The 24,499-nt window shown below is 40.0% G+C and overlaps 1 protein-coding gene across 1 annotated transcript in view; it reads right to left on the bottom strand.

Moving 5' to 3' along the window:
• HECW2 (HECT, C2 and WW domain containing E3 ubiquitin protein ligase 2) overlaps nt 1–24,499 on the bottom strand; it is a 176,471-nt gene that overhangs the window by 38,619 nt on the left and 113,353 nt on the right. Inside the window, exons 10-18 of the mRNA XM_055812962.1 lie at nt 23,757–23,852; nt 19,904–20,054; nt 19,429–19,532; nt 15,744–15,868; nt 14,108–14,293; nt 9,126–9,260; nt 6,208–6,310; nt 5,101–5,197; nt 953–1,036 (exon numbers count right to left, since the gene is read on the bottom strand). Of these exons, the coding sequence (XP_055668937.1) occupies nt 953–1,036; nt 5,101–5,197; nt 6,208–6,310; nt 9,126–9,260; nt 14,108–14,293; nt 15,744–15,868; nt 19,429–19,532; nt 19,904–20,054; nt 23,757–23,852 (1,081 nt within the window). The remainder of the gene's footprint in view (nt 1–952; nt 1,037–5,100; nt 5,198–6,207; nt 6,311–9,125; nt 9,261–14,107; nt 14,294–15,743; nt 15,869–19,428; nt 19,533–19,903; nt 20,055–23,756; nt 23,853–24,499) is intronic.

Raw genomic sequence — 24,499 nt, 5'->3', positions numbered from 1 at the left:
TATTCATGCCATCTTTATTTAAAAACAAATGTCTGAAGCTAGATTTTTCTGTGTAGAATTGGTGTCATCTCCATGCACTACATATCACATAAAAGTTTTGTTAGGAAACAATATTCACACATTTTTTAAAAGCTTCAGCATGGCTTTTAAATGTGATTTTTTTAATAGCTGTAATTAATTCAAAGATTTAGGGTCCAGAAAGGATTATCATTATACAACTTGACCTCAAAATACTACTACTAATGCCAATCCTATTTCACTAGATTAAATTTACATGTACTCATGAATTTCTGGATGCACTATTACACAGGATGAGAATGTTACATCAAGATACAAGGTTTAATTCTAGCAAAAAAACCCCTGCCTGATTTTTTGAGCTAATCGCTTAAATGGAAAATATTAAAGTAGCAGGTTCCCATTTCTTGAACGCTGTATCAGTATTCCCTTTACTAAAGGGGACAATGCTTCACAGTGTAGTGAAGAGGCAGCAAGACATTAAGTAATAAAAACATGTCAAGTACGAACGTTCACAAATACAGACTTACGAAACCACAAAACTAAACAGATGCATTCTTAAAGCAGTAGAAGGCACATTCCTGCAACGAGGTCTAAACTGTACCACCTATCTAAATGTCAGAGCTGGACGCAACAGGACAGTAAAAGGTGGCCTGGGCAAACTCATAAATCACAAGCACAGCACTCTTGCACTCGCCTTTCCTCAGAGCGAGTATCACATTCCATCACTCCTATGAAAAAAATGTGACCCTCTAGAAACTGAACATATGAAAATAAAAAAATCTGACCCTTGAGAGTTGTAGCTCTTGCAGCTGCAAGTCCAAGTACTGCAGGGGAAATGATTAGGTCACTAAACCTGCACACACCACGCTCTGAAAGGCTCCGCAGCAGCTACCACAGCATACTCCACACGTGCATCCAAAGCGACAGTGCCTACCTGAGTAACATGACAAGGTCTGCATCACTGGATAAACGCACCAACCCAGGTGTTCCCTCCGTCCGGATGAACTGGATCTTCTCCCTGTGTAAGCAAAAAAAGACTTCCAAAATATCTTTTGCAAATAAGGCACCAATGTACGCCACAGCAACAAGAAAAAGTACAGGGTATGTGTCATAAATACCCGCTGGATTATGCTTCTTTATTTCAGAAACCATTTTTTTCCCTGCCACACCAAGTCCACACCAAGCAGCAAAATACTACAACCAAAAAGCTAATTTGTTATGAGGAACAATACTCTTGTAGCCCTCATCTCTTCAATGCCCAGGCTGTTTCAGGTAGTACTGCCATCTAACCAGTAAAAAAAAATACATTTTTTTTAGAAAAGAAAATTACCGGTCCTTCAAGTTCATGCTAGCTGTGTCCCTGAATTCAAAGGCAGAAGGCTGAGCTCTGCAGGAGGACATTACTATTCCGAAAGTGAACTGTTTAAAGAGGTACTGTCTTTTTTGAACCTTTGTACAAATGCAAGCCATACATTACAATGCACACTTACGGTTTCAAAGGCGGGTTTTTTATACCACACTGCATTTCAGAGATCTTCCAGAAAAACCCTTGTCCTGTTTCTGCCCCTCTGCCTCACGCGAGCACACACCCTCCCCTCCCAGACGCAGTCTGGTCACTGTTGTGGAATCTATCCATGCTGAACCCTGAGCATGCCAACATACATGACTTCTAGAATCTACACTGAATATAATTCCTTGGCTTACGCCTGTTCTTTGTAGAGTTTTTTTCCTGCATTCTAAAATAGAAGTACATCCCTTTTTTAAAAATTTCTACCAGTACAAGGTATATGACGGTACAGTAGAGAGAAATTCTAATTTTGCTTTACTCTTCAGGAGGAAAAAACTGAAAAGCAAACTCCTGATAAGAACAGCAGCAGTGGCTCGGCTCTGAGATCCATCTGCCCACCATCCTACGGCTAACAGTGACAAGAAGGTCAGACGCGATCAGTGCTGCAAGAAGGCTGCTGGCAGCTGCACACCGCTTACGCTGCAATATGAATTCCTGGAACACATCGTTTCATGCACAGCAGATTCAACAAAAGGATCAAACCTAATTTCTTGCCACCTGCCTCTAAAATCACGGTGCATAAAGTCTTCTCCAACAGTGGACCCCCCCACACATTCCCCGGTAACGTGCACTGTGGTTACAGCAGAATCAGGGGCGAGTTTGTCACCATGAGGCTGTCCCGCAAGGCCCTGCTCGCCAGGGTGGCAGCTGTGGTGGCAGCAGCAGTGTGTAATTCACTGCTTCTCTATGAAGAGAAGTACTGAAGGTCAAGCACCTGTTTTCCCAACGCTGAGGCTGTGGCCAGCGAAGACTCCAGCTCAGCCTGGGAGCCCCGTGGTCCCACCAACCCAGCGCGGAGCCCAGGCCGGCGCACGCGGCCCCGCAGTCCCAGGGCAGGGATGTCTGGACACTCCAGAGCCTGCCCTGATTTACACCACTGCCCAATAGGCAAGGTTTGAGAAAATGAATGGTGAATTACAAAAGATATCTTAGCATTTTGTTGGCAGCAACACCAGGAACCAGCAGGACGTTTTCTGGGTTAACTAATGTATGCAGCCCTCCAAATGAATGCAGTCCATGACTTCTTGGGCTTACCAGTGCAAGCTGTGATTTCAGCGATATTTTTTCAAATACATACCTTTTACCTTCTGTTAAGATATAACTTATGTTTGATGCATAATAGGTGCCTTTGCCTGAAGTCTTTGACATCATTTAACAGCCTCAGGTTTATCTGTGGTGGCTTGCAATGAGATTTGATCCTGGCTACGTGCTTAATAACAGTACGGTAAGTACAGTGTTCTCGCTCCACCATAAAGCCTCTGAACACCATTTTCCTACCTGTAGTATACCTTCATTGTACATTTTAATAAACTCTCAATTTTTTATCATGTCTCTTCATTCTTTTTAGGAATGATAAATTATTTTAGACAGAAAATATAAGAGATCTGTTCAAATGATCTCTGTTCTCTTCCACTGGCCAAATACTGGTTTTCCTCCTCACCTATGTAGCAATAATGATTATGATAATAATAAAAAAACCAACAGCATCAGCATTCTACTTGGATTGTACTGAGGTCCTTACAGAAATAGATTACAGACAGTTGCATTAATCACTACACACACACACACACAAAAAAAAGACACAAAGAAATCACAGTGTGGGATTTCACTTCGGTCTCAATTCATCAAGTGTTACAGCAATGTCAGTGAAGTTGCCTGGTCTCGCAATGTGTCAAATAGACATGGATTCCAATAACTTGCTAAATCAGGGTCTTAAAAGACTAACTTAGACAAATGAAACTAGGATCTTTCCAAAAAATACAAGAAACGTTACTGAAGCATCAGCTCTAGAAGAATATAAGAGAGGAATAATGGAAGATACTTTATCTTAGGTATACTAACCCCAAAGACTAAGACTAGAATGGAACCCTTCGGCTTAACGGAATGGCTTCTCTGACCAATCCGACAATGTCCATTAAAGCCCTCAATCTTTCTACTAAAGCAGGTAAGTGAGACATACATATTCAGCCTACTTATGAAGCAAGCACACAGGACATACAGCCTCAAGTAAATGAGGAGTTACAGAAACCAGTATCTTTTATCCTTTGATCTTCCACTGTTATTCTGAAACCCATCTTTTCTTGAGAAGGGCTCAGCTTGTGGCAAATCATGGTTCTCTAATCAGGAAGCAAGGATCTACAAGAAGCTGAATCTGATAATACCGGCGTCTTTTGCACAGTCTGAACTCTATCAGAAACCCACAACTAACAAGAAGAAAATGACACACTGATTGCTATCAGAGTAGAGGAAGCCAAGCACCTGGGGAAAGGAGAAAGAAATAATAAAACTACTAATAAACAGAAACTGTTATACTATTTCCCAACAGATTCATTTGCTCACATTTTAAACCAAGCCTGGTGGGACAAACTTGCTTGTAGTGATATGGGTGCAACATAGGAACTGTTGTGACAAGCTGAGAACAGTAGGTTTTTATTTTCCTCCTTTTTCCTCTGTATTTTCTAGAGAACACGTATTCTGCAAGTACGTAATTTCAGGTTTGTCAGCCAGGACTTATTTGGAGGGAAAACATATTTTAACATAGAAGCCTCGTCACAAAACTTGTTAGAACACATTGCTTTGGGAAACTGCAAAACAGGGTAGCTTGCTGAATTTCAGAAACTTGCAGGACATGGAGGAAAAGGGATCAATAAGTAACAGTATGAGAACAGGAAAAAAATGAAAAACAGTGCTGGCTGCTATGCCAACCAGTGTGGATAGGCGTCTGGAACACGAAGCACTGCACTGGCAGCTGTCTGCACAGGCCAGTCCGCAACCATCAAGCCAGCATTTTTTAAGTTTAGTGTCCAAGGAGGAACAGATAGAGTCATTTGAGCCAACGAATACCCAAGTTGTTATTTATTGCATCTTTTACACTCAAGTGCCTGATCTAAAGTGTCTTTGTGCAGAATACACTCTAAGAGGGATCTTGCCACTTTCTGAATTTCACTTTTTATGATTCCTAGCCTAAGCATACAAGGGAGTTACAACAACCATACAACAACCGAAGACATCCTTCAGCAGATCTAGTTAGACTATGCAAAAACCAGCAGATACCCATTTTGTAAATTTTGGAGAAACACTAAAAATTCTGATTGATGTAAGATTACCTCCAAGGCCATTAGCCTTTCTGTAAATGCGCACTGAGAAGATAAGGACAAAAGCAAATGCCATTCTGCCTCGTGCTCCCAGCTGTACATATGCCCAAATGAATGGGCACATCTGCCCTGCCATCCAGCTGTCTTGGCACATTCTGAAGACATCAGCAAATCTCCTCTGCCAGTTGTTTAGGTACCTTTATTTGCTAATAACACATTACCTCTGCTCTCCTAAAGCTTATTTCAGGGAGTTACGCAGAAATACAGTAGAGAACTATTTCCCACAGCTCTATGAATATGTTTGAACAGGCCAGAAGTCGAAAATCCGCTACGTTCCACTACTAAAATTAACAAAAGAAACTAATTCTGATTAGCATTTTATATTGAAAAGGGAATAACAAACTTCACTAATTTTATTACCTGAGTGAATGGTTCCTGGTAAGATCTGGTTGACGCTCTTGTAAAATTTCAAAGATATTGGGCTGCCGCAAAAATGCAACAATCTTGTCATTGTAAGCTGAAAATGTCAACAAAAACATCATGCTGAAACAAGGAAACACTGAAAGACAGGACTGCATTCCTTCTGACTTCTGAACAATAATGACAGCAGACTTCATCTTCACTGTTTTAAGTTTAGCAGTATCGTGTTAATACTTTTTCAGGTAAGGCTACTGATTCTACTGTCATTTAGGGAAAACACTTCTTGATTATGAACCAAATCGCATTCTGACATGTCCTTCCCACTGTAAACAGCTCTAATTCTGCTAGCAATTTCTATTATATTTTATCAGTCACACTCAGCCAAGGTCAAACTAGAATATTCATCACTAGAACAAAACTGCAAGGACCTTGGTTTTCCCTGCACTGAAATCCATTCTCAAACATTAAACAGCCATTGGAAACACCCATATCAAATCCTCACTAATTGCTGAGCGTGCAGTGTATTCACACCATGTCCATGGCAAGGGAAGGGTTTAAATTAGCAGAGATTTTCAAGTAAACATGCCACAGTACAAAGAGCCAGTTATAGTCAATCGGATTAATTTATCTTGATCTAGCACAATGTGACAGCTGTTAGATTCAATAAGCTAAATTCTGTTCTCAGTGGCACAGAAGCCACTAACTTTGTGTGTATGTAACTGAGAACAGAAGTTAAGCTAATGACTAATTCCAAGCTGATTAACACTTTCTGGAACCCTGCCAAAATAGATGCTTAGACGTTGCACAAAAATCACTGGGAATACACGGAGTCCGACCAGTGAGAACACAGCTTAGCTCGCTGGCTTCACCTCCTCCTGTCGCTGCGGACAGTGAGCGAGCCAGGGAGGCGGAAGCGCTACACCGGTTCTTTGGTGCCGCACAGACACTTCGGTATCAGTCCTGCAGGTTGCAACTGACCAAGGGGGAAACGCAGCAATCATGACCATCGGTGACTTCCACCCCGCCCCAACAAAGGAAGAACCCAGCAGCGCCCAGCGGCCGCGGCGGCAGGCAGCACCGCTCTGCAGAGGCCCAGAGCTGACGTACCCACTGGAACCACATCCTGGTACTGCGCTCTGCTGACGGTATTGAATGTGCTAGATGGTCTCGGCAAAACCGGTGGTCCTGAATGACGGGAGTCCTCTCCGACCTGAAAACGTGCAAGTAACCACAATGAGTGTCTCTGCGTCAGCCCATGTACTCGGGTACATAAAAGTGAGAACTTGCGTGGCCTAAAAAAAAAAAAGCACGTACATAAATGCTTTGCTTGATCGCTATCCCCAGTAACCACTGCGGCAGGAATCAGCTGTGTTGTATGACAGTTATTAGTAAAGCATTATTTAGTCTACTATGCCTATTAATACGAAGAATCAAACCTGATCAAAGTTTATTGCTATTTTAATGTAATAGTCCCATTCTGAAAAGGGACAAAAAAATGCAAACTGGGACTCCTTCAAAAGGTCTTTTGTACTCCAGACATCTTTATCCATATCAAAGATTCTGAAAATCAAATTCTGCTCCTTCATTAGCACCTCTATCACCTCTGTAAATGAATGGAGTTTCCCTAAATTTGAACTGGAAACAAATTTGTGGCTGGAGCAGGAGGCTAAAAAAGCAAGTTCACATTCAGGCAAGGCAAACGAGTCCAAGAATGGTAAAAAAAGATTTCCTACCATCATTCAGTAAAACTGTTCTGATTTTTTTGTGTTCATCTTCTGGTATTAAAACATGTTGCATATGAACATTTTTTAGGGTAAAACCACAATGTAAAGTTTTTCCTGGCAGCATTTGTGATGTCAGGGCAGCTTCTCCAGTTTCCTGTATGCTGAGGCTTCAGTCAATTCTACAAGGTCAGTATTTTGTATTTCATCTACACAAAACATTTTGTTCAACCTCTTTTTCATCCTGCTGGACCTTTATGTTTACTTCTCAGTTCCTCTACCTACATTTAATGGTTAGCATTTGAGCTACACTTCCAAGCCTCAAAGACCTCTAAAACATCTACTGCAAAAGATCAAATCATTATAAAGGTTGTTTTTCAATCCAGTCTCTGAAATCATGAAGCAGCAAAAGTCCTGAGGTATCTCCCGTGATCTTTGTGCTCTCTCTGATAACACTCTCTCAGAAAAATGAAAGATTATTTCCTGTAGGCACTGTGCTGGAAAAGGAATGCCATTATTATTAGCTCCAGCTTCATGCTGCTCTTCAGCTTTAGCTAAAAAGGCATTCCTGACACTGGTTGATGTTTTCTTTAGAGTATCTCCCTGTAAAAAACGGGTCAGTGGCTTCAAAACATCAAAGTTCGTGGCTAGGCAAATCCAAAGAAAGTATTCTGAGAATTTTTTTCATTAAGTATTCGGTTTTTTGCAATAACATATACTTCCTTGATGCAATGGTTTAAAAATAGGAAAAACAGCTGCAAATATGCAATACTCGAGTTGTAAGCACAGAAGAAAAAGTGGTGTTCAGATTCGTACATATGCACATAAATGAAAATCCTTACATCATTAATCCCAGAATAAGAATACTGTATTGAATTGTGATGTTTGAGAGATTCCTATCTGGAATTATACTTCTGTTGAATTCAAGTTACAATTGTAACAATACCAAGGAAATAATTCTAAAATTACATGTACTTTAAGGAACTTCACATATCTAGATGGAATGAGAAGTTCTGACAGGCAGTCAGCACTGTGTGTATGTAATATACACGATGACTTCCCGTAGGATAAACTACGCTTATTTTGCAGCTTTTGACAACTTCAGCAGCAAGACTGACATGAATCTCTCTGTTTTAAATGCAGAGCTTCTAAACACTGCTTAAGAAAAGGTAATTTCAGTGACTGTTTGGTGACGTTAACAAAAAAAATATTCTTTTTGCTCTGTTATAAATCAATCACAAAATCACAACAGAAATACTTGCTTTACCCTATTGAAGATCTAAGTAGCTATATGAAGACACTTCTATTCCTTACCTGCTGTAAGACATCACTGCCTAGATCACATCACCAAATTGACAGAAAATGCTATTTAAAACCACTTGTAAAATACATCTTACATCGAGGATGGGGGGTGGAAAGTATTGTGGGTGACTAAACCATGTTCACACAGGACACGCAGGATGTGACACGACACGCAGGCAGTGGTACGCACTCACACACCGCAGCTCAGCAGAAACCCTGTTAGAGAAGTGGCAGAGAAGAGCCGTGCCTGCTCCGAGACAGACCTCTGGCAGAACTTCATCTGCCACAAGACTGAGCTATAAAAAGGATGAATCAGAGCATTTCTCTTGCCACTCTGAACTGCATTATCTTTAACTCCTGGCATGGAATAGCCCTCTCCCGAAAGGACGACTTAGAGCCAACAGTATGGAGGCTAATGAAACACGGCAGAAGTCTAAGCCCTTGTATGTACACTTGCTCACGAGTAAAAAGAAGTTATATGGAGACTGTTGGTGAAAATGGTCCGCAGCGAAATATCAACAAAATAGTGGTTTCCATGTATTAATGTTTAGAAAGCAGACGTGAAATGCATATAACAGTCTGAGAAGACTCTATGTGATAAGATTTTTTTATAGTTACTCAGAAAGTTGCACATCTAGCTGTATCTAACGATAGGCACTTCCCCCCCCTCCCCCGACGTGCAGAGCTATATCACCATACTCAGCAGACGCCGTATTTTGACAGCAAAAGACAGGACAGACACTGGTAGTCAGCACCAGTTTGCTCTCCTGTGGTTAAATGGGGTTACTGCGAATGGGATGTAAGAGAAACTGATATTCTTCCTCTGAAATCACACATTTCAAAAGCAACAATGGCTAACAAATAATATATCTTTGTGGATGAGTACCATACACTTACAGGAGAATCACGCTCTTTGGAACATGGAACTGTGAACAGAACAATGTGAAGGAGGATGATCCTAAAAACCCGGATTTTTTAAGAGGAGGGGCAGCTCCAACTTACCTCACCAGCACTGTGGCTGCGTTGTCTAGTCAAGTGCTGCCGATGGACTAACGCACTAGTGGGCCTGCTACTCTGCAAGGGAAGCCGGGGATCAATGAACGTGGTAGTGCGGGAATTGTGGTCAACAAAGAAAGCCTAGAGAAGGAGAAAGGAGAAAGAATTTATAGCCGGGACTTTTTTTTTTTTTTAGTATGTCCAAGGTTAATGTCTATTCAGGAACTAGGTTTTATTCGTTGATGTGAGGCCTTCGAAAATCTTCCTCACATTACTGTGGCTTGCATTTCTCCTCAGCAGAAGAGGGATAACAGTTTTCCATCTCACCTAAAGGATGAATTCTTTAATGTGTTACTTCATTCATGTCTATAAAGTCCTTTGAAATTCTCATCCGACAAGCATCAGAAGCAGGAAGTTTTATTATATAAGATCATCAAGAAGAGAAGACTTAAATGTTTAATGAAAGTAATCCTGGTATGTATTCTCCCTTCCATTTCCTTCTAAGCATCTAAAAAGATGACATGAAGTGGCAAAACCATTCCCTTCTGTGAAATATTTACCATGTATTTACAAACACAACTGGGTGTATATACACCAAGTGTGACTGCATCCTGTGATGAACCACAATTACAGGCCAACAGGCATTTTTGCCATCCTCCCGATGGAACTATTCTAAGTTTGCTAACCTCTTAAAGAAAAAAAAAAACAAACAAACAGGTCAGTTAGGGACATAAAGATGATGGCAACAAAACCATTTAAACAAGGCAACTGGTGAGAGCTACTATATATTGGCCAGCCAGCCAATTGCTCAAAGCAAGGTCACAGAAGCGTGTATCCTGGAAAGCGAAAACCTCCTACAATTCCATCCAATCTGAACCTGAAAGATTTCTAAGCTCTGAAACTTGAACTTTTTCCAAGCGCTGAAATTTAAACTTTTTGCAGCATTAGGGCTGCACTTGGAAACCAGCGCTGTTCTATTTCAACATGCTTTGCTTTTTTCAGTCACAATGCTGGAAACATGTGGAAGTGGCAAAAAAACCCCAAACCAACAACAGGGTTTTGAGCTGGAGAGTTACAGGAAAGTGACATCTGGTTTGAGGAATCAAAGAATCTGGACCAGCTGGGTGGTGGTCGGGGACTGCAGGAGCCATTTCTGGGTTTGGTGAGGTCCTTGAACCACAGTTTCATCAACAATTCAGTCCTGCAGTGTCAGCAAGAGAAACATTCTCATCTTCCCCCATCCTGACCACTTGTTCCATCCCTTGTGCGCCTTTCCTGCCCTGTGCTGGCACCAGTGTTTGTGCAGCCATGCAGTGAACCTTGCTGGGCAGCTGGTCCTGCCTAAATTGACTCTTTCTGTCCCTCTCCCTGCTGGTTCCTCTAATCTCCATCAGCCCACCAAGGCTGAGAGGAGAGCAGAACTGGCTCTTTTGGCAGTGACACCAGCTTGCAGTGTTCTTGAAATCACTGTTTCAAATTGCTTGGTATAGCCAGACTAGAGAAAATGCAATTCTTCCATCTGCTATGATGAAGGTAGGTAGACAAACCAGCTTGTCATGCTATACAGCAACTAAATGCCAATTGTCGTTGGAGAAAATGTCCGTACTTCCATTTCCCAAGGAAGGAGAAGCCTACGGAGGGACACCAGAACTGCAAAACCTTAGGAACACTCCAGAAGAGGGCAGGAAGCCTCCTGCAGCCCAAACAGCAATTGCCTATCCTGCAACCTGTGCCTACAGGCAAGGAATCACATTACCTGAAAAGTAAGAACTCTGTTTTGATCATCTGACATAGTTACAGATATGCATGCAGAACGACTGCTCCATGGTTCAAAAACTATAAAGTGTATTCAGTAAATGCAATTTTAGGTGCAGCATTTGAGCCTGATGCAGGACTTGTTCATCCTGACAAATAACAACATCACCTGCAGCGCAAGCACAGAGATTAGAGAATGTGAAACCAGTGGGAAAGCAGAATGCAAACCATTTTGCAATTTCGGTTTGGGGCCTGCAAAATGACTGCAAGAGGTCACTGGAACATATCCAGTCTTTCTGAAAACGCCGATCCTAATTGATAGGTTTATTTCATTTACCAGCAAGTGGTTGGTATAGGTTTGGTTTTAGTTGTTTTTAATGTCCCTCTATCTACTATTTTATCTAGTCTGGTCTATATGCATTTATAAGGTGTGAAGTGCTTTCATTAAAACAAAAGTTGTTTTCATTAAGTCAAATGTAAAATCACTTTAAAAAAAAGTATTGATCCAATGTAGGAGAAAGTACTACCTAGAGTGACACTACACAGTTCTTGAGTTAATGCAGCAATCTAATATTGCGTGCAGTGTTCCTTAGCATCACATTTAAATAAACAACTCAGTTTAAACATTAAGTTAAGACAATCATGTCTTACTAAATATGAATGTTTATATGCCAGCTAGTAGCAGACTACTTTAAAATAAGGCATAAATTACTACTTTGAAGGTGAAGATAATCATTGGAGCTTCAAGGCTTTGGACTAATCTGGATATTGGCAAAAGCGTGGCTCACAGTCTGCTTTCAAAAAAATTCCTCTCATAACTCCTGTCTAGCTGTAATCCATAAATCTGTGATGCTTGAAGAGACTGACTTAAGATGGGTAGTGCCAAAACTACATTTAGCCCATTAAACATGGATAGTTGCCCACGTTATCTTTCCAATTAAAGTCTATGAAACCTGCTAAAATAGCTTTTCTTCCCATTGAAGACGTTAATAATCAATTACAATGTATTCTTTCACCGTAGAAAGAAAAACCAGAAGTGACCTACAAGAACTTATTACGTATTGGCACATCTTGTGGAGATCTATTTAAAAAGCGTATACAGTTGCATCTGGCTTTAAAATATGCACACGTGCTTACACGTACAGCACAAATGCACCAGGGCGCCGATCTGTACAACACATGTGTGTATACATATGTACGTGGCAATGCAGAATTCCAAAGTTACTGGCCTGAGTTCTGCTCAGGGACCTGTCTAGCCTATACAACGCCTCCTGCTACCACCTTCTCCAATGGTCTTCTGCTTCCCTGTGGTCAGTGACCAATGAAGGTCCACCTGTAATGCCAATCAGAAACTACATCCTAGTTATGCCAGACCTTTGCATGCCAAACGTATTTTATCTTCTGTAGGGGACACAGAGAGGAGTGGGCAACTGGGCTTTGCTGTGCAGCTTTGAAGAGAGTTCCGAGGCAGGCAGTCCCCACCTGACCTTGGAAGACAGCCCGCAAAGAGGACAAGCAACCAGGACCACACTGCCATTGGGGAGTAAAAACTCTAGTACTCAGCCCTCCATAAGGGTCAGAACAATCACTGTGCCTTTGTGAGCAAGAGCATCAAGCCTCTCACTACGATATACTTAGAAAAATAAAGGAAAACCTCATCTCAGCATGGAAGAGTAGCCAGGGAAAGGAAGTATAATTACATATTGTGGCATGGCTGATTTCTACTTACTTCTCTTTGGCTTTATGCTTTTATAAAGGCAGGACCAGTTTCAGTTTGGTCTCATCAAGCACTGCTCTCCCCATGTACCGGCCATCATCTCTCTCGAGTGCTGAATATGCTTTTCTACCGGCCACAAGTGCTACTTGTGATAAAGGCAATTCACTTAATGAAAATGAACAATACTGAGCCTAATTCAAAGTGAAGAAATCCCAGTGGGGGTTTATTCAGTGCTTCCCCTTGTTGATTAATGTTGTGGTAGCACCACTGTTACCAAATACCACAGCAGAAATCCAAAGGTCTAATTCTCTCTATGGAGAATCTATTAGAGTCAATTGAAAACTGCTCTATTCTTCAGGAGAAAACCAGCCTCTGAAGAACTGAACAGAAAAAGAATGACTATAAAAAGAAAAGCGTGAGGGAGGCAAAGAACAATGTTGGTATAATTGCACATGCCTAACTGTGCTGCTAATGAAAAAAACCAGTGCTTTCCAGAGTTAATAAACCCAAGAAGAAAACCACCCTCAAGCACTTTTTCTACCCTTCAGTTGTGAATCTGCCTGTAATCTTTTCAAGCATCGAGATCATTAGTTATATGGACATGCACAGCTAACTGCACCAAGACAGATAAAGGTAAGAACTGAGAAGCTTAATATGGTTATAGACCTAATTATACATACAAATGTCTGTTCTTTGATTTTAAAATATTTTATTAGAAATTGAAAAGCACTACCTGTTTTGAAAAACACTAAGACTGACAACTCTTCAATATCCCCATTAATGAAACTTCCTATACAAAATTTCTTTCCTGTTAACCACTATATAACCAATAGAGTGATCATCCCCAAAGCTATTCCAGTCTTAAGTGCATCCATTTTATCTCAGGAACTGATGAACACTGGATCTACTTAGATTTTGGGTAGAGGACTCACCTAGAAATATGTTTAGCTATTAAAAAAACCCCGTGTAAATAATGCACACTAATGAATCCCACTCAAGACTTTGAGACTGATGAAGGGAAAAAAAAACGTCCTAAGGAAAAGCTTGACAGTTAAACAATAAAAAAACTAATACAAATGGTTCAACAATAATTAAATAAAATTCAGTAGAAAATAAAGTAATGTTACATCTAAATTATCTTACGAGTACACAGGCAAAACTCCAAAGACTTCACTGAGATACCTGTATTTACACAGTAGGTAAGTCTTTGCAAAAGAAGTTTTAAACATCCAAGGGAATCTAAACAACTTATTGTAAAAAGGTTACAGATTTTCTAGCAATTTTCCTTGCAATGATTAATACCCACTTTTCAGTCTCCTTCTCCTTTGCATATAATGTTTTGTCAGCACAGACAAGAAATTCCAGTCTCCTTTTGGCACAGGCAGGAGACAAGGATGCACACCTTTTACATCTGGAGAACTACGCGCACTTAGATTCTTGTTAAGAGCAACCAAGTCCTGACATCACAACATCCAAGATCAGGCACTGAACAGAGACGTGTGTGCATTACAGTTACCTTGCCCTGATGGTCGTGTTTCATTTCCCAACCTCTTGGCAGCTCCAGCTGTTTGTTAGCAAACATGTTGAGGAAGCCCACCAAGTCACGATTATGCTGGTAGCGCTCAAAATGGTGGGTGTCCCGCCGGACTTTGGTGATCATGTGCTTCAAACACGTGTTATTTGTAAACATGCGGTAGGCACTCTGAAAAATAAATAGCAGGAAATACTTTTAGAAGACAAAATTTCTCCTTAGTACAAAAGACAACATTTCCACTGTAAATAAATTACCTAATCATCTATAAAACCTTAAAAATTATCTCCAACTAAGCCACAACAATATGAAAAACCATGGCACTTTTCCTGGGGCTTTGGGATGTTTGATGTTTCTTATTTTGCTTGATATATACAAAATTTCATAATTGACTCACTTCACAAAAGTGTGAAATATATTACAGATTCTATTTACCACACTTGTCCCTGGAACTTTGAAGAATCCTATAGCATTAAAATTACTTTAAAAGTGGAAATTTCATAGATATGTTCTGATATCTGGAATAATGAGTTGAATACAGCAATAAAGCTGTTAAGTTTTCTGCAGGGCAGGAATACATAAGCTTGTAGAAATCTACATAAATATTGTTTCCAGCTATTGATTTTTCAAAAATACCCTATCACTGCATGTCCACGTGGAGTTTACGTAATAAAATTAAACTAAGAGAGTAAAACGAGAGCCCTAGGGAACAGAAAAAACTTTAAATAGAAGGGGTAAAATAAACAGTTAATGCTGTTCCCTTCATAAAAAACCCAGCCAAGCAGAAACCAGGTCTTTCTCTCAGGATGAGCAAGAGACCGAAGCGAAGACATAGGCCCTCCTACTGCACTGCGCCGTCACCTATATCACTCTGTGCCCCTGCACTTCCAGCCCTTGGCCAGAGGTCTTTTCTACCTCTGTCCTACTTCATATATTCAAGATAAAGCTATGCAAGCTAAGCAGAATTATTCAGGTACAGACAAGCATACGTATTATACCAAACCCAAACTAACACTGACCAGGAATTAAAAAAACCACCCTGAATCATTAACAAGTGTGCTTGCAGACAATAAATTATTAATTCTGTTACTTCTGTTTACACTACACTTCCCATTACACAAAGGAAAAAAAAATTGAAAAAAAAAAAAGATATAAGAAGAACTGAAGAACAGGCAAAACAGAAAAGGAAAACATATATTAAGATGCTTTTGTGTTCAGGGTGAGATCTAACATGTTCTGATATAAACCAGGCCACCCGGGGGAAACAAATCATCCACATACAGCAAAGTGATCTTAAAAAATAAGCATCATTTTCATTCTTAGAATTGTCTCTAACCCTCTGCAAAGCACAGTAAGAAAGCTATTGCTTCGATAAGCAACTGAGTTGTGACATAATAAAGATGAATTGAGTGAAAAGTAAAAACCATGGAAGCTATAATACCAACTAGGATGCCTCTAATAGCCCAACTGCAAAGAATGACGAGTGTTTGAATTTATCCAGCCTCCCTAGATACTACCAATATCTTAGCATCAAACGCTGAGCATTGTCTTTGTACACAAGACAACTATATTTATAAGCACACATTTATGAAAGTCTTTCAGCTGTAGACACTATACTTACAGGGTTAGAATGCAGCACTGTAAAGAACTCTGGGCTGATAAGGAATTTCACAGGGGGAGACTGGAGCAATAAAGTAAGTCTGGATCTGGAGGTAGAGTGAGGCAGCACGTTCTCTCTTCGAAAATCTAACAGCAAAGTGAACAACAAAGACTTCCAGTAATAATCATTACCAAAACACCACTGCAAACAACTATATTCATTTGAATCACACAAGCAAGAAAAGCACGAGGTATACAACTATTTCAGATTTATTAAGTATTCTCCAAGTAAGTGTACCTGAATGTCTTCTAACACAGAACTGAAGTCCCTGAAAATACCACAGTCTTAGTTCAGTAACTTTTACTTGTTGCCTTTGGTGAACAATCATTAAAGAGAAAAAAACCCAGCCAATTATTTGGGTTACCAAACATGTGCTTGGGTGTAAGATGCAAGAAGGTCCCTGCAGCCAGCCTACATTACTATACTGTAGCTGTATGCGCTAAGTTATTTTTTAAATGCTAACTAATGGATATAAAAGTCATTGCCCACTTAAAAATGTTTCATTCCTCCTTTAGGAAAAAAGCCAATAAATCACTGCCGTTAACACAGCCCCAATCCTGATATTTAAGCAACTTATGTAAGGTACTTTCTCGGCAACCTTTTCCTTTCAAGTTTCAACTTTCAGTAAACATTTGCTGGTTCTCCTAGCAACTGCACAAAGGCACTGATTTTTCACCAGTACCAGGAAGTGAAATATATTATGAGTGGTATTTCTTAAGATGTTAAGAGTTCAATTACCTTTGAAAATCAACAGGACAATTGGATGCATATTTTAACATAAATAAAAATTGCAAATTCAGATTGGGTCTGCACTGATTTGACTCTAAAATGTATGCTATCTTCCACATTTCACAGTTTCTTTTACATACCACTGTATTCGCACAGCTGCCCATCAAATGAACATTAATCACCTAGAACACAGCTACCGTGGATATAAAAGAGCATAAGCCACAGGCAGAGAAAGGAGAAGAGAGGCTGTGAATCAGACTCTAAACTGAGGGAAAAGTAAGAAGAAATTAAAAAAGAGAAGGAAAAGGACAAAGAGTAGAATTCCAAATATGGATGGGTAAATATTACGGAATAAAGGAATGGGGAAAATAAAGACGTTCACTCTAGGTGTTAAAGGAAACTGGAAAATGGGAAGGTAATAAGGACAAGATGCGTAGATGACCAGAGGATTTTTAGAGACACTTAAAGAGCAGACGGCGAGCCCTTCCCCTCGAGGCCTGTCTCTGGAGTGACTGTGTAGCACAGAATGCCCTGAAGCTCCGCCTGAGTGCTTGGGGTGGGAGTTTCTCCCAGGCATGCACAGCAGCTGCATGTCAGCTCTGTACTGGCACCAAACTGGGGTGTACCCCAGCCACTTCTCACGCCCTGGGAGATGCTGTGACATGCTGCAGATAGGCCCACTGTCACAGGCTGGGTAATCCGGAAACCAGAATGTGTCACCAGGTGCGGGGGTTCTTCCAGTTCTGACGTGCATGAATTTGATTGACAAAAAGCCTGTTCAGCCGAACTTGCCGATTAGTGTTTAGCCTGAATTTGCTTTAAACTGGCTTGTTTACAGCACAACAAACCATCTAGCTGCACATGCACAAAGGCAGAAAAGGCTATGGCAGCAGCAAGGAGAAAAAAAATATCCGAAGAGAGCACTTGGCTAAATCACAGGTTCTGCAATGACTTGAAACCAAAGAAAGGGTGCCATTGCTTGGGTATCAGATTAATTTAGGAAAGAGTATTATAAGAGAATATCAAAAACCTCGGGAGACAAAGCCAAAGCACATAATAACACACAACTATGCAAGGGACTGGATGGGTAACAAATTAACCTTATAAATGTGTTAGTGAGTTAGTAGTAGGAAGATTATGGAGAGAACTGCCTAGCCAGAAGAAAAACTAGTAATCATACTTAGAGCTCATTCAAAAAAGTATCTTTCTTTCTGTCTTCAGTCAAAAAGTTAACACCAATCAGACAACCAGAACAACTGAAAAACGGAAGAAAGAGAACTTTCTTCTTAGGCTAGTTTAGGTAAAGAGCAGGTTAAAGACTGCTGTGCAAATCAGAGGGTTTTCAAACCCTTTGGGCTTGATGAAGTGTATTCCAACACACTTAGGAAACCAGGCAAAGCAATCTCTGAGACACTGGTCATTATTTCAGAGGTCTGAAGGAGTTCTCAGAAGAAAAGACATACATATTATATCCATTTATCCAAAGAATATGTAAAAAAAAAAGATGAAGGAAACTATAGATGAGTTGACATATTTTCTATTCTCAGACATATGAAATGTCATACTAGTTAATACAATGAGAATACACCAAGGTAGAGAAACGCAAATAACTAGGATTGCTGAAAAATGAATTATAACGAACTAAGTTATTTTCTACTAAAGTGGTGTAAAGGCCACATATTTTGATGTTAATGAGGCCTTTAATACTGTCCACCTGATACCCTCATAATCATGTTTGGTGAAAAATTACCTGAAACAGATGGTTTGCAAAAATGTATGGAAGAGCAGTTATCATTTATGTCAAACAAAAAGAGCACACCAAATGATGTTTCACTGAGATCTGTCCGGGTCTGGTCCTATTCATTATTTCTATTAATGACTGGATAGGAAGGACAGAACTTGGTCCAGCTAGAAGATGATGCAGTACTTGGACAGTAGGATGGACAAGATTCAAAACCATAGTGACACGTTAGAAAAGTGCGAAGACCTGTGTGCAGGGTAGGGATAATCGACAGCACAAACATCAGATGAAAAACACATCTGTGCCAGAGACCAGTACACAAAGTTCTGGACCCGATTTCAGCAGATCAGAGACTGAACACTGGTGTTTAGTGTCAAACTATCAGAAAAAAAGTAATTATGCAATGAATGTACAAGGAGTGTTGTATGAAAGACGTGACATTTCTGCAATCTCTTCAGTGCAGTAGTCACAGGTTTGTTTAATTTTCTGAAATAAACCTCAGGAGCTGCAGACCAACTGAAGGCAGTCCTGACAAGGCCAACAAAATAACTGGAGACCTAAAAACACAAGCCATGAGGAAAGAGTAGGAAGTAATGGATTTAAGAATATGAGAATAAGAATTATTAGAATATATTCTAATATAGTAATATATATTATAGGACTAAGAAGAACAGTATGGGTAGATTGTCTAAAGAAGTTACAGAACGTCCATCAACTGAAGAACATGTTATAAGAACACAAGACAGAATTTGCCAAGTATGGTTTAGGTAGAGCTCATCCTATCTATCTTCAGCACAGAGATGAAGCCAATGACTGTCCGAAGTCCTTTCTAGTCCTATATTCTACCATTTCAAAATGCAATAGCAGATTCAAAATATTTGTAACTCAGACCACACAATTTTATACTTTTTCACTGCAAATGTCCGGCCTATATTTTCGCCCAGCCAGGTACTGACAGAAAAATGCTCCAAGTCTCACATACGTCTCCTCAGTGTATTGAACAGGCTGAGCCATAATTTTCAAAAACTACACAGCAATGAACACAAATGGTTCTATTTTCACCCAGGCTTTCAGGGGAATAAGTTAGGCTCTGCCTTATGTCACTCTCATTTAATCATCTATGACATGAGTGTTTCTTTGGGGCTGGGGGCTGGTGCTGGTGGGTTATTTTTTAACCTGCATTAGAATGGTGAAAGTCAGTTTCCTCTCCAGCTCCATCCACGGCATTTGTATGCTCTTCAGGCCTGTCGTTAGTCATTGTTCTTCGGATGCTCTGGTACCTAGGGTTAGAAAACTGGACTTTATATATAGTATATGGTAACTATGATCCAATTCTGGCTCTGAGGGAGCTTGCCCATCTTCTCTGCCATGTAGGTTAATATACATTGACCTCTAACTCCTGCATTAATTTCCTTTTGAATTTCTGAAAACCATTATCACAAGGGGTTTTTTTAGCTACATAGCTTATGAGCACAGGTGGAACACAAAAGCCCGAGAAGCCCACATGCTAATTAAAAGGGCCAGCCACATAAAAATAAATACATATAGTCAGCTGCAGTAGCAACTGTGACCCTGCCTTCATACTCAGCCTCGTAACAGTGAAGGCAGCTTTGCAAGCACACAATTCACAAACACCACTGGTAATTCTTACCGGCGATTCAGCTGTTCCATTTGCTGTATGGAATTTGACCTCTGGAGAATCTGTGGGGCTGGGGGGGCTGTGGGTCGCTGCCATGTTGTTGTCCTGTTCACGTGGTCCACATAAAAAATCCGTCCATGGCTGTCAATCCGAGCCTCCCAGTCTAAGTAGCAATAAAATACTGTGAACTGCGGAGGTCTTGGGGTTTATTAATTTCTTTAGAGAGAGGTATTTAATATATATATATATTTATTCAATTAGTGACATTATATATATATTTATATATATAATGTCACTAACAATCTATTTCAAGTTACTGTTTCTCTTTTACAGGATGACTTCAGCACAGAACTTTCTTACTGAAAGGGTAAGCGACATGGCTTTTCCCTATTTTATCTTGTAAATCAAATTCCCCAATGTCGGTAAGATTCTGTGGAATCCATATCTAATAATTCCTATTACTTTCTCTATTCTTATTTCCCGCTAACCAGTAATTGTTCCACAGGAAAAAAATAATAATCAGGACACTTAGACTAATTCTCTTGGGCTGAAGTAATTTAGATCCAATCTGTGAGGCTTATTCCAACGCAAAAGGCCAATGGGTACGTACCCAAACCCTCGCAATACTGGACACCTGTCACTGTTTTTCCCCAGCTAACTAACAGCAATAAAATAGGTGCCAGTGCTGTTTCTTTGTTTACATGCACCTATGTTAAAAGCAAGCAGACCTGCCAGAAAAGATGGGCAATTATAACAATAAAACTCCATATATTAAATGCATGCCCCAGAATTGCCAATTATGCAACTATCATAGAAAATTCAACTTCTTATGCAAGTGGTAACTACCATGCCGTCCACTGGTTTTGCAGCACAAGCTACAGACAGTGTTAGCAGTCTAGACCATAGAGACATGCCAGGAAAGCAGAGATGAAGGCACTGGAACCTTTCGCCAACCACAACTGGCTTGGTGCTCAGTGGAAACCAGTTCCATCACAACACCTAGGCCTTTAAGCTTTTTGGGGCAGAAACACCATCATCTGCCTAACAACTGCTCAGAAAATGAACAAGATACCAAGACACTGATCATGGCTAGGGTCCATGCAACAATAATAAAATACTGAAATATTTTATATACAGAATAGACATGCCTGATTCCTGGACACTAGCAACTGTAGAAAAAGTGCAGACCATTTAGCACATCAGTTGAAAAAACTGCCTTTGAGAGGTCAGGCTTCTAGACGAGACTTTCTAGATTGCAAGTTTAGGTGAAAACATCAGTCACTGCAGCAACATTTCAAAACCCATTGGCAAGCAACCAATCCTAAATGACCACCACTCTGCGAGGAAAGACGGCATAAAAATGTCTTGACAGCAGAGGAGGAGAACTAAATTCTACTGTAAAGCATTTAATACTGACAGCTTTAAAACCTCGGGCATTGTTACTGTACGCACACTATGGCTTCTGTCAAGTCTTGGAGGCAGCCAAGTGGCTCACTGCATTAACTGTAGGGCCTCAGCTGACTCACAAAGAGGGAGGGAAGGCAGGTTTTGAGATAAATTCATGGTGTCACCTCCACATGACAGCTGTGTACTTCAGCTGGCCACAATGCAAATTACTATTCTATTGTCATGATGGACAATCAAACCAGCCTATTAATGTTTATAAAGTATTTCTACTATGAACAAGAGCTATGCAGGAAAGTAAGCTCAGAGGAAGAAACAGGATAGGAATAAAGAGAACCATTTAAGGAACAAAGTGCAATTTCAGGAGGAAAAATTCAAAATTTTGTACTATACTGTAAATTTAATATACAAGTTTAGAAATAAAACTCCAATGCAAAGTTTCTGGCATAATCACTACATTTGCTATTGAAAATGTAATACATTTGAAAGTTACTATTTTGCTTAATGTCAAACCCTAAAGCACTGTATAATAGCTGAGGTTTTTCTTGCAGTGATTATATGTCCAATTCTGACACACAGTCACCATTTCTGTAATGTGGTCTTGCAGAATAAAAGCATTTTTGCCTGCACTCAATTTTAAATACACAAGTTTAAACACTTGGGCAATGGCTTCTAAAGTAAAGCACCTGCACATAAGTAATGACAGACAAGGATATCCTCCGTTAGTCAAATGTTACAAATAACTTAAATTTTGCAATTCAGCAAGCTAATTCATCAAGGTTGTGTGGTCAAGCTTATTTGTTGATTTTTCCCCAAGAATGTAGGAACTGGAGCATAATGTTGCATATTATAGACAGAAATACTAGATAAATATTTTCAATTCTTTAATTTAGCTTACACACAACTGAAAGAAATAATCCTGGTTTTCTTTCTTCGTTTCAGATTCTGGTGAAACAACAAATAGAATACAATCCAAATTACACAGAAATTGCAGTTTATAACTCAAAATCGTATTCTAAATGTTTTCTCCATTTTTTCACTATTATTAAAACTCTGTATCTGAAAGCAGAGCTTTGAAGGGAAAAACTGAATCTAGGTAACAATTAGTACTTAAGATTTTATTCACATTAGCAAATGATCTACATAAAGATCGCACTGGGCTTTGGTTGTAAAGCGGAGATGTGTATATGCATGCCTATGAATGACTGTGTAAAACTTCCAGCAAATGTTAGAATACCACACAGCCAAACCTTTCCATTAACATTCCAACAGTTTTCCCAAGTAGTTATTATAGTGTATGGTTTATTTCTCAAACACAAAAAGCAATCTATGTATAAACCAATAAACCTATACTATAAAAGCCATCTCTGTGCATTTCTCATTTATTACATTGCTCTCTAGTATTTCCCGTAATGTTCTCTGTCTTTTTCAATATGAAAAGTGATAAAAATGCAACTGAGATATGTGTCTCCCAGGCACAATTTTGTAAAACGTAATACTGGTTTACTGAGGTGGCAGTTAACTTTAGGATCTGTACGCAGGACAAATTTGTTACATGCACTGATAATAACAGAAGCTCAGGGAACAAAAACAACTCACAACCCTGGCTTTCCAACATCCAGTTATACCCGTGTTCTGCTATCAGGCTCCTCCCAGTTACCCTCTCCAATTACAGAGCAAGCACAGTCCCATTCCATACTGTGAAATAAGGATCTATTGATTTTACACTAAATAGCTGAACTCCTGACTCCTTTAAAGTAGTAGAGCTTTGCCACAGACTTCAGTGTGTCTGAATTTAACTTTCTTCTATGCTCATTTAACTTTCTCTAATACTAAATGGATTTTCACTGCCCCACGATTAAGCAAGTGAATCAGTCCACCAATTGGCAGGAATGTATTTTCCATATGCATTAAAGAAATTAGAATTTATCTGTCAATTTAGGCTCATCTATCTGTTGCTTAATACCTAGATTTATTTTAACTCAGTAAGTCTTCACACTACCTCAAAAAATGCAAGAAAAACACAGACGCCTTTCACAAAATCTGCAGAGATTAAAGATGTTATATATTTCTTTGTAAATCATGACAATACAAGAAGTATTTAGAGGTTTCAGAGTGCTTGACGACTTTTGCTCCAAGTGTCTCATACAGCATATCACTTCCCCTCCCTACCCATGTACACTGCATGCGGAAAAAGCAGCACCGCGCCTTCCTGCTTCTCCGCAAATGTCACTCAGCACACCTGTATGCACCAGGTGTAACTATCATAACCCGTCCTGCAGCCCGCAGCCCCAGCACAACGCCTTTTACAAAACAGCACTGGACTTCGCCATCATCGCTCCTCACTTAGAACTTCTCAGCTGTTCATTTTCAGTTCTCACATTTAAAAAAGAAATGTAATGAGATCTCAGTAATGAGATCCAGGCAGCTTAGCCCCCAATTAAAGTATGAAGAACCTCACTTGGTGGTAGAGCCTCATCCACTCTCTGGTACCGACTAACATCCTGACGTACCGAAGGCAGCGACCTCAAGGGCTGATGGCCATTGGCTTGAGAACCTGGAAGCAAAACGCCCACAAATTATTTTTTCAGTCGATGTGGGGAAGCCCTAGAGTTGCCTCGAAAGTGAACGAGACATGCTAAACCTTCTGAGGACTAGCGTTTTAGGATAGATCTAACAGTCTTCATTTTTTTTAGGCCAAACAAGTTAGGTCTACAGTTCTAGGCAAGTGATTTCTCTGGGATGTGCTGCAGTCTTTGTCTGGAAAATGTCACTTATTGGGATGTGGCACATCCACCTGTGACCAGCAGAAACCAGGGCACAGAAACAACAGTGTGTGCCTGAGCCATACCCCAGCAAGGGACAAGGACAAAGCTCCACCTGGCCCCGGCAGACACCTTGCTGTAAGAGTGGGAGGTGAAGGTCCACTAGCCTTCCTTGCTGTGGCCACACTGATCTGCAAAACATGGTGCAACCTGACAGCTAATAAAAAGAGAGTCCCAAATGTCTAGAAAATGCCGTAAAATAAAGTATTGACAGTATTTGAAATAAATATCCAAATCGTTCTTTCCAAATCAAAGAGCTGATTACAAAAAGAAATGAGTAGATCTCAAAACTTTTGAAATGTTATGAAACAGACACATTTAGAAACCCACTTGATTAGATCCATTTCAATTCCTGAAGAAATTGAACAGTTAATCCATT

This window comes from Falco peregrinus, chromosome 8 (genome assembly GCF_023634155.1).
Source record: "Falco peregrinus isolate bFalPer1 chromosome 8, bFalPer1.pri, whole genome shotgun sequence".
In the NCBI taxonomy this organism is placed as follows: Eukaryota; Metazoa; Chordata; class Aves; order Falconiformes; family Falconidae; genus Falco; species Falco peregrinus.
This window is presented reverse-complemented; position numbering and strand designations above follow the sequence as displayed.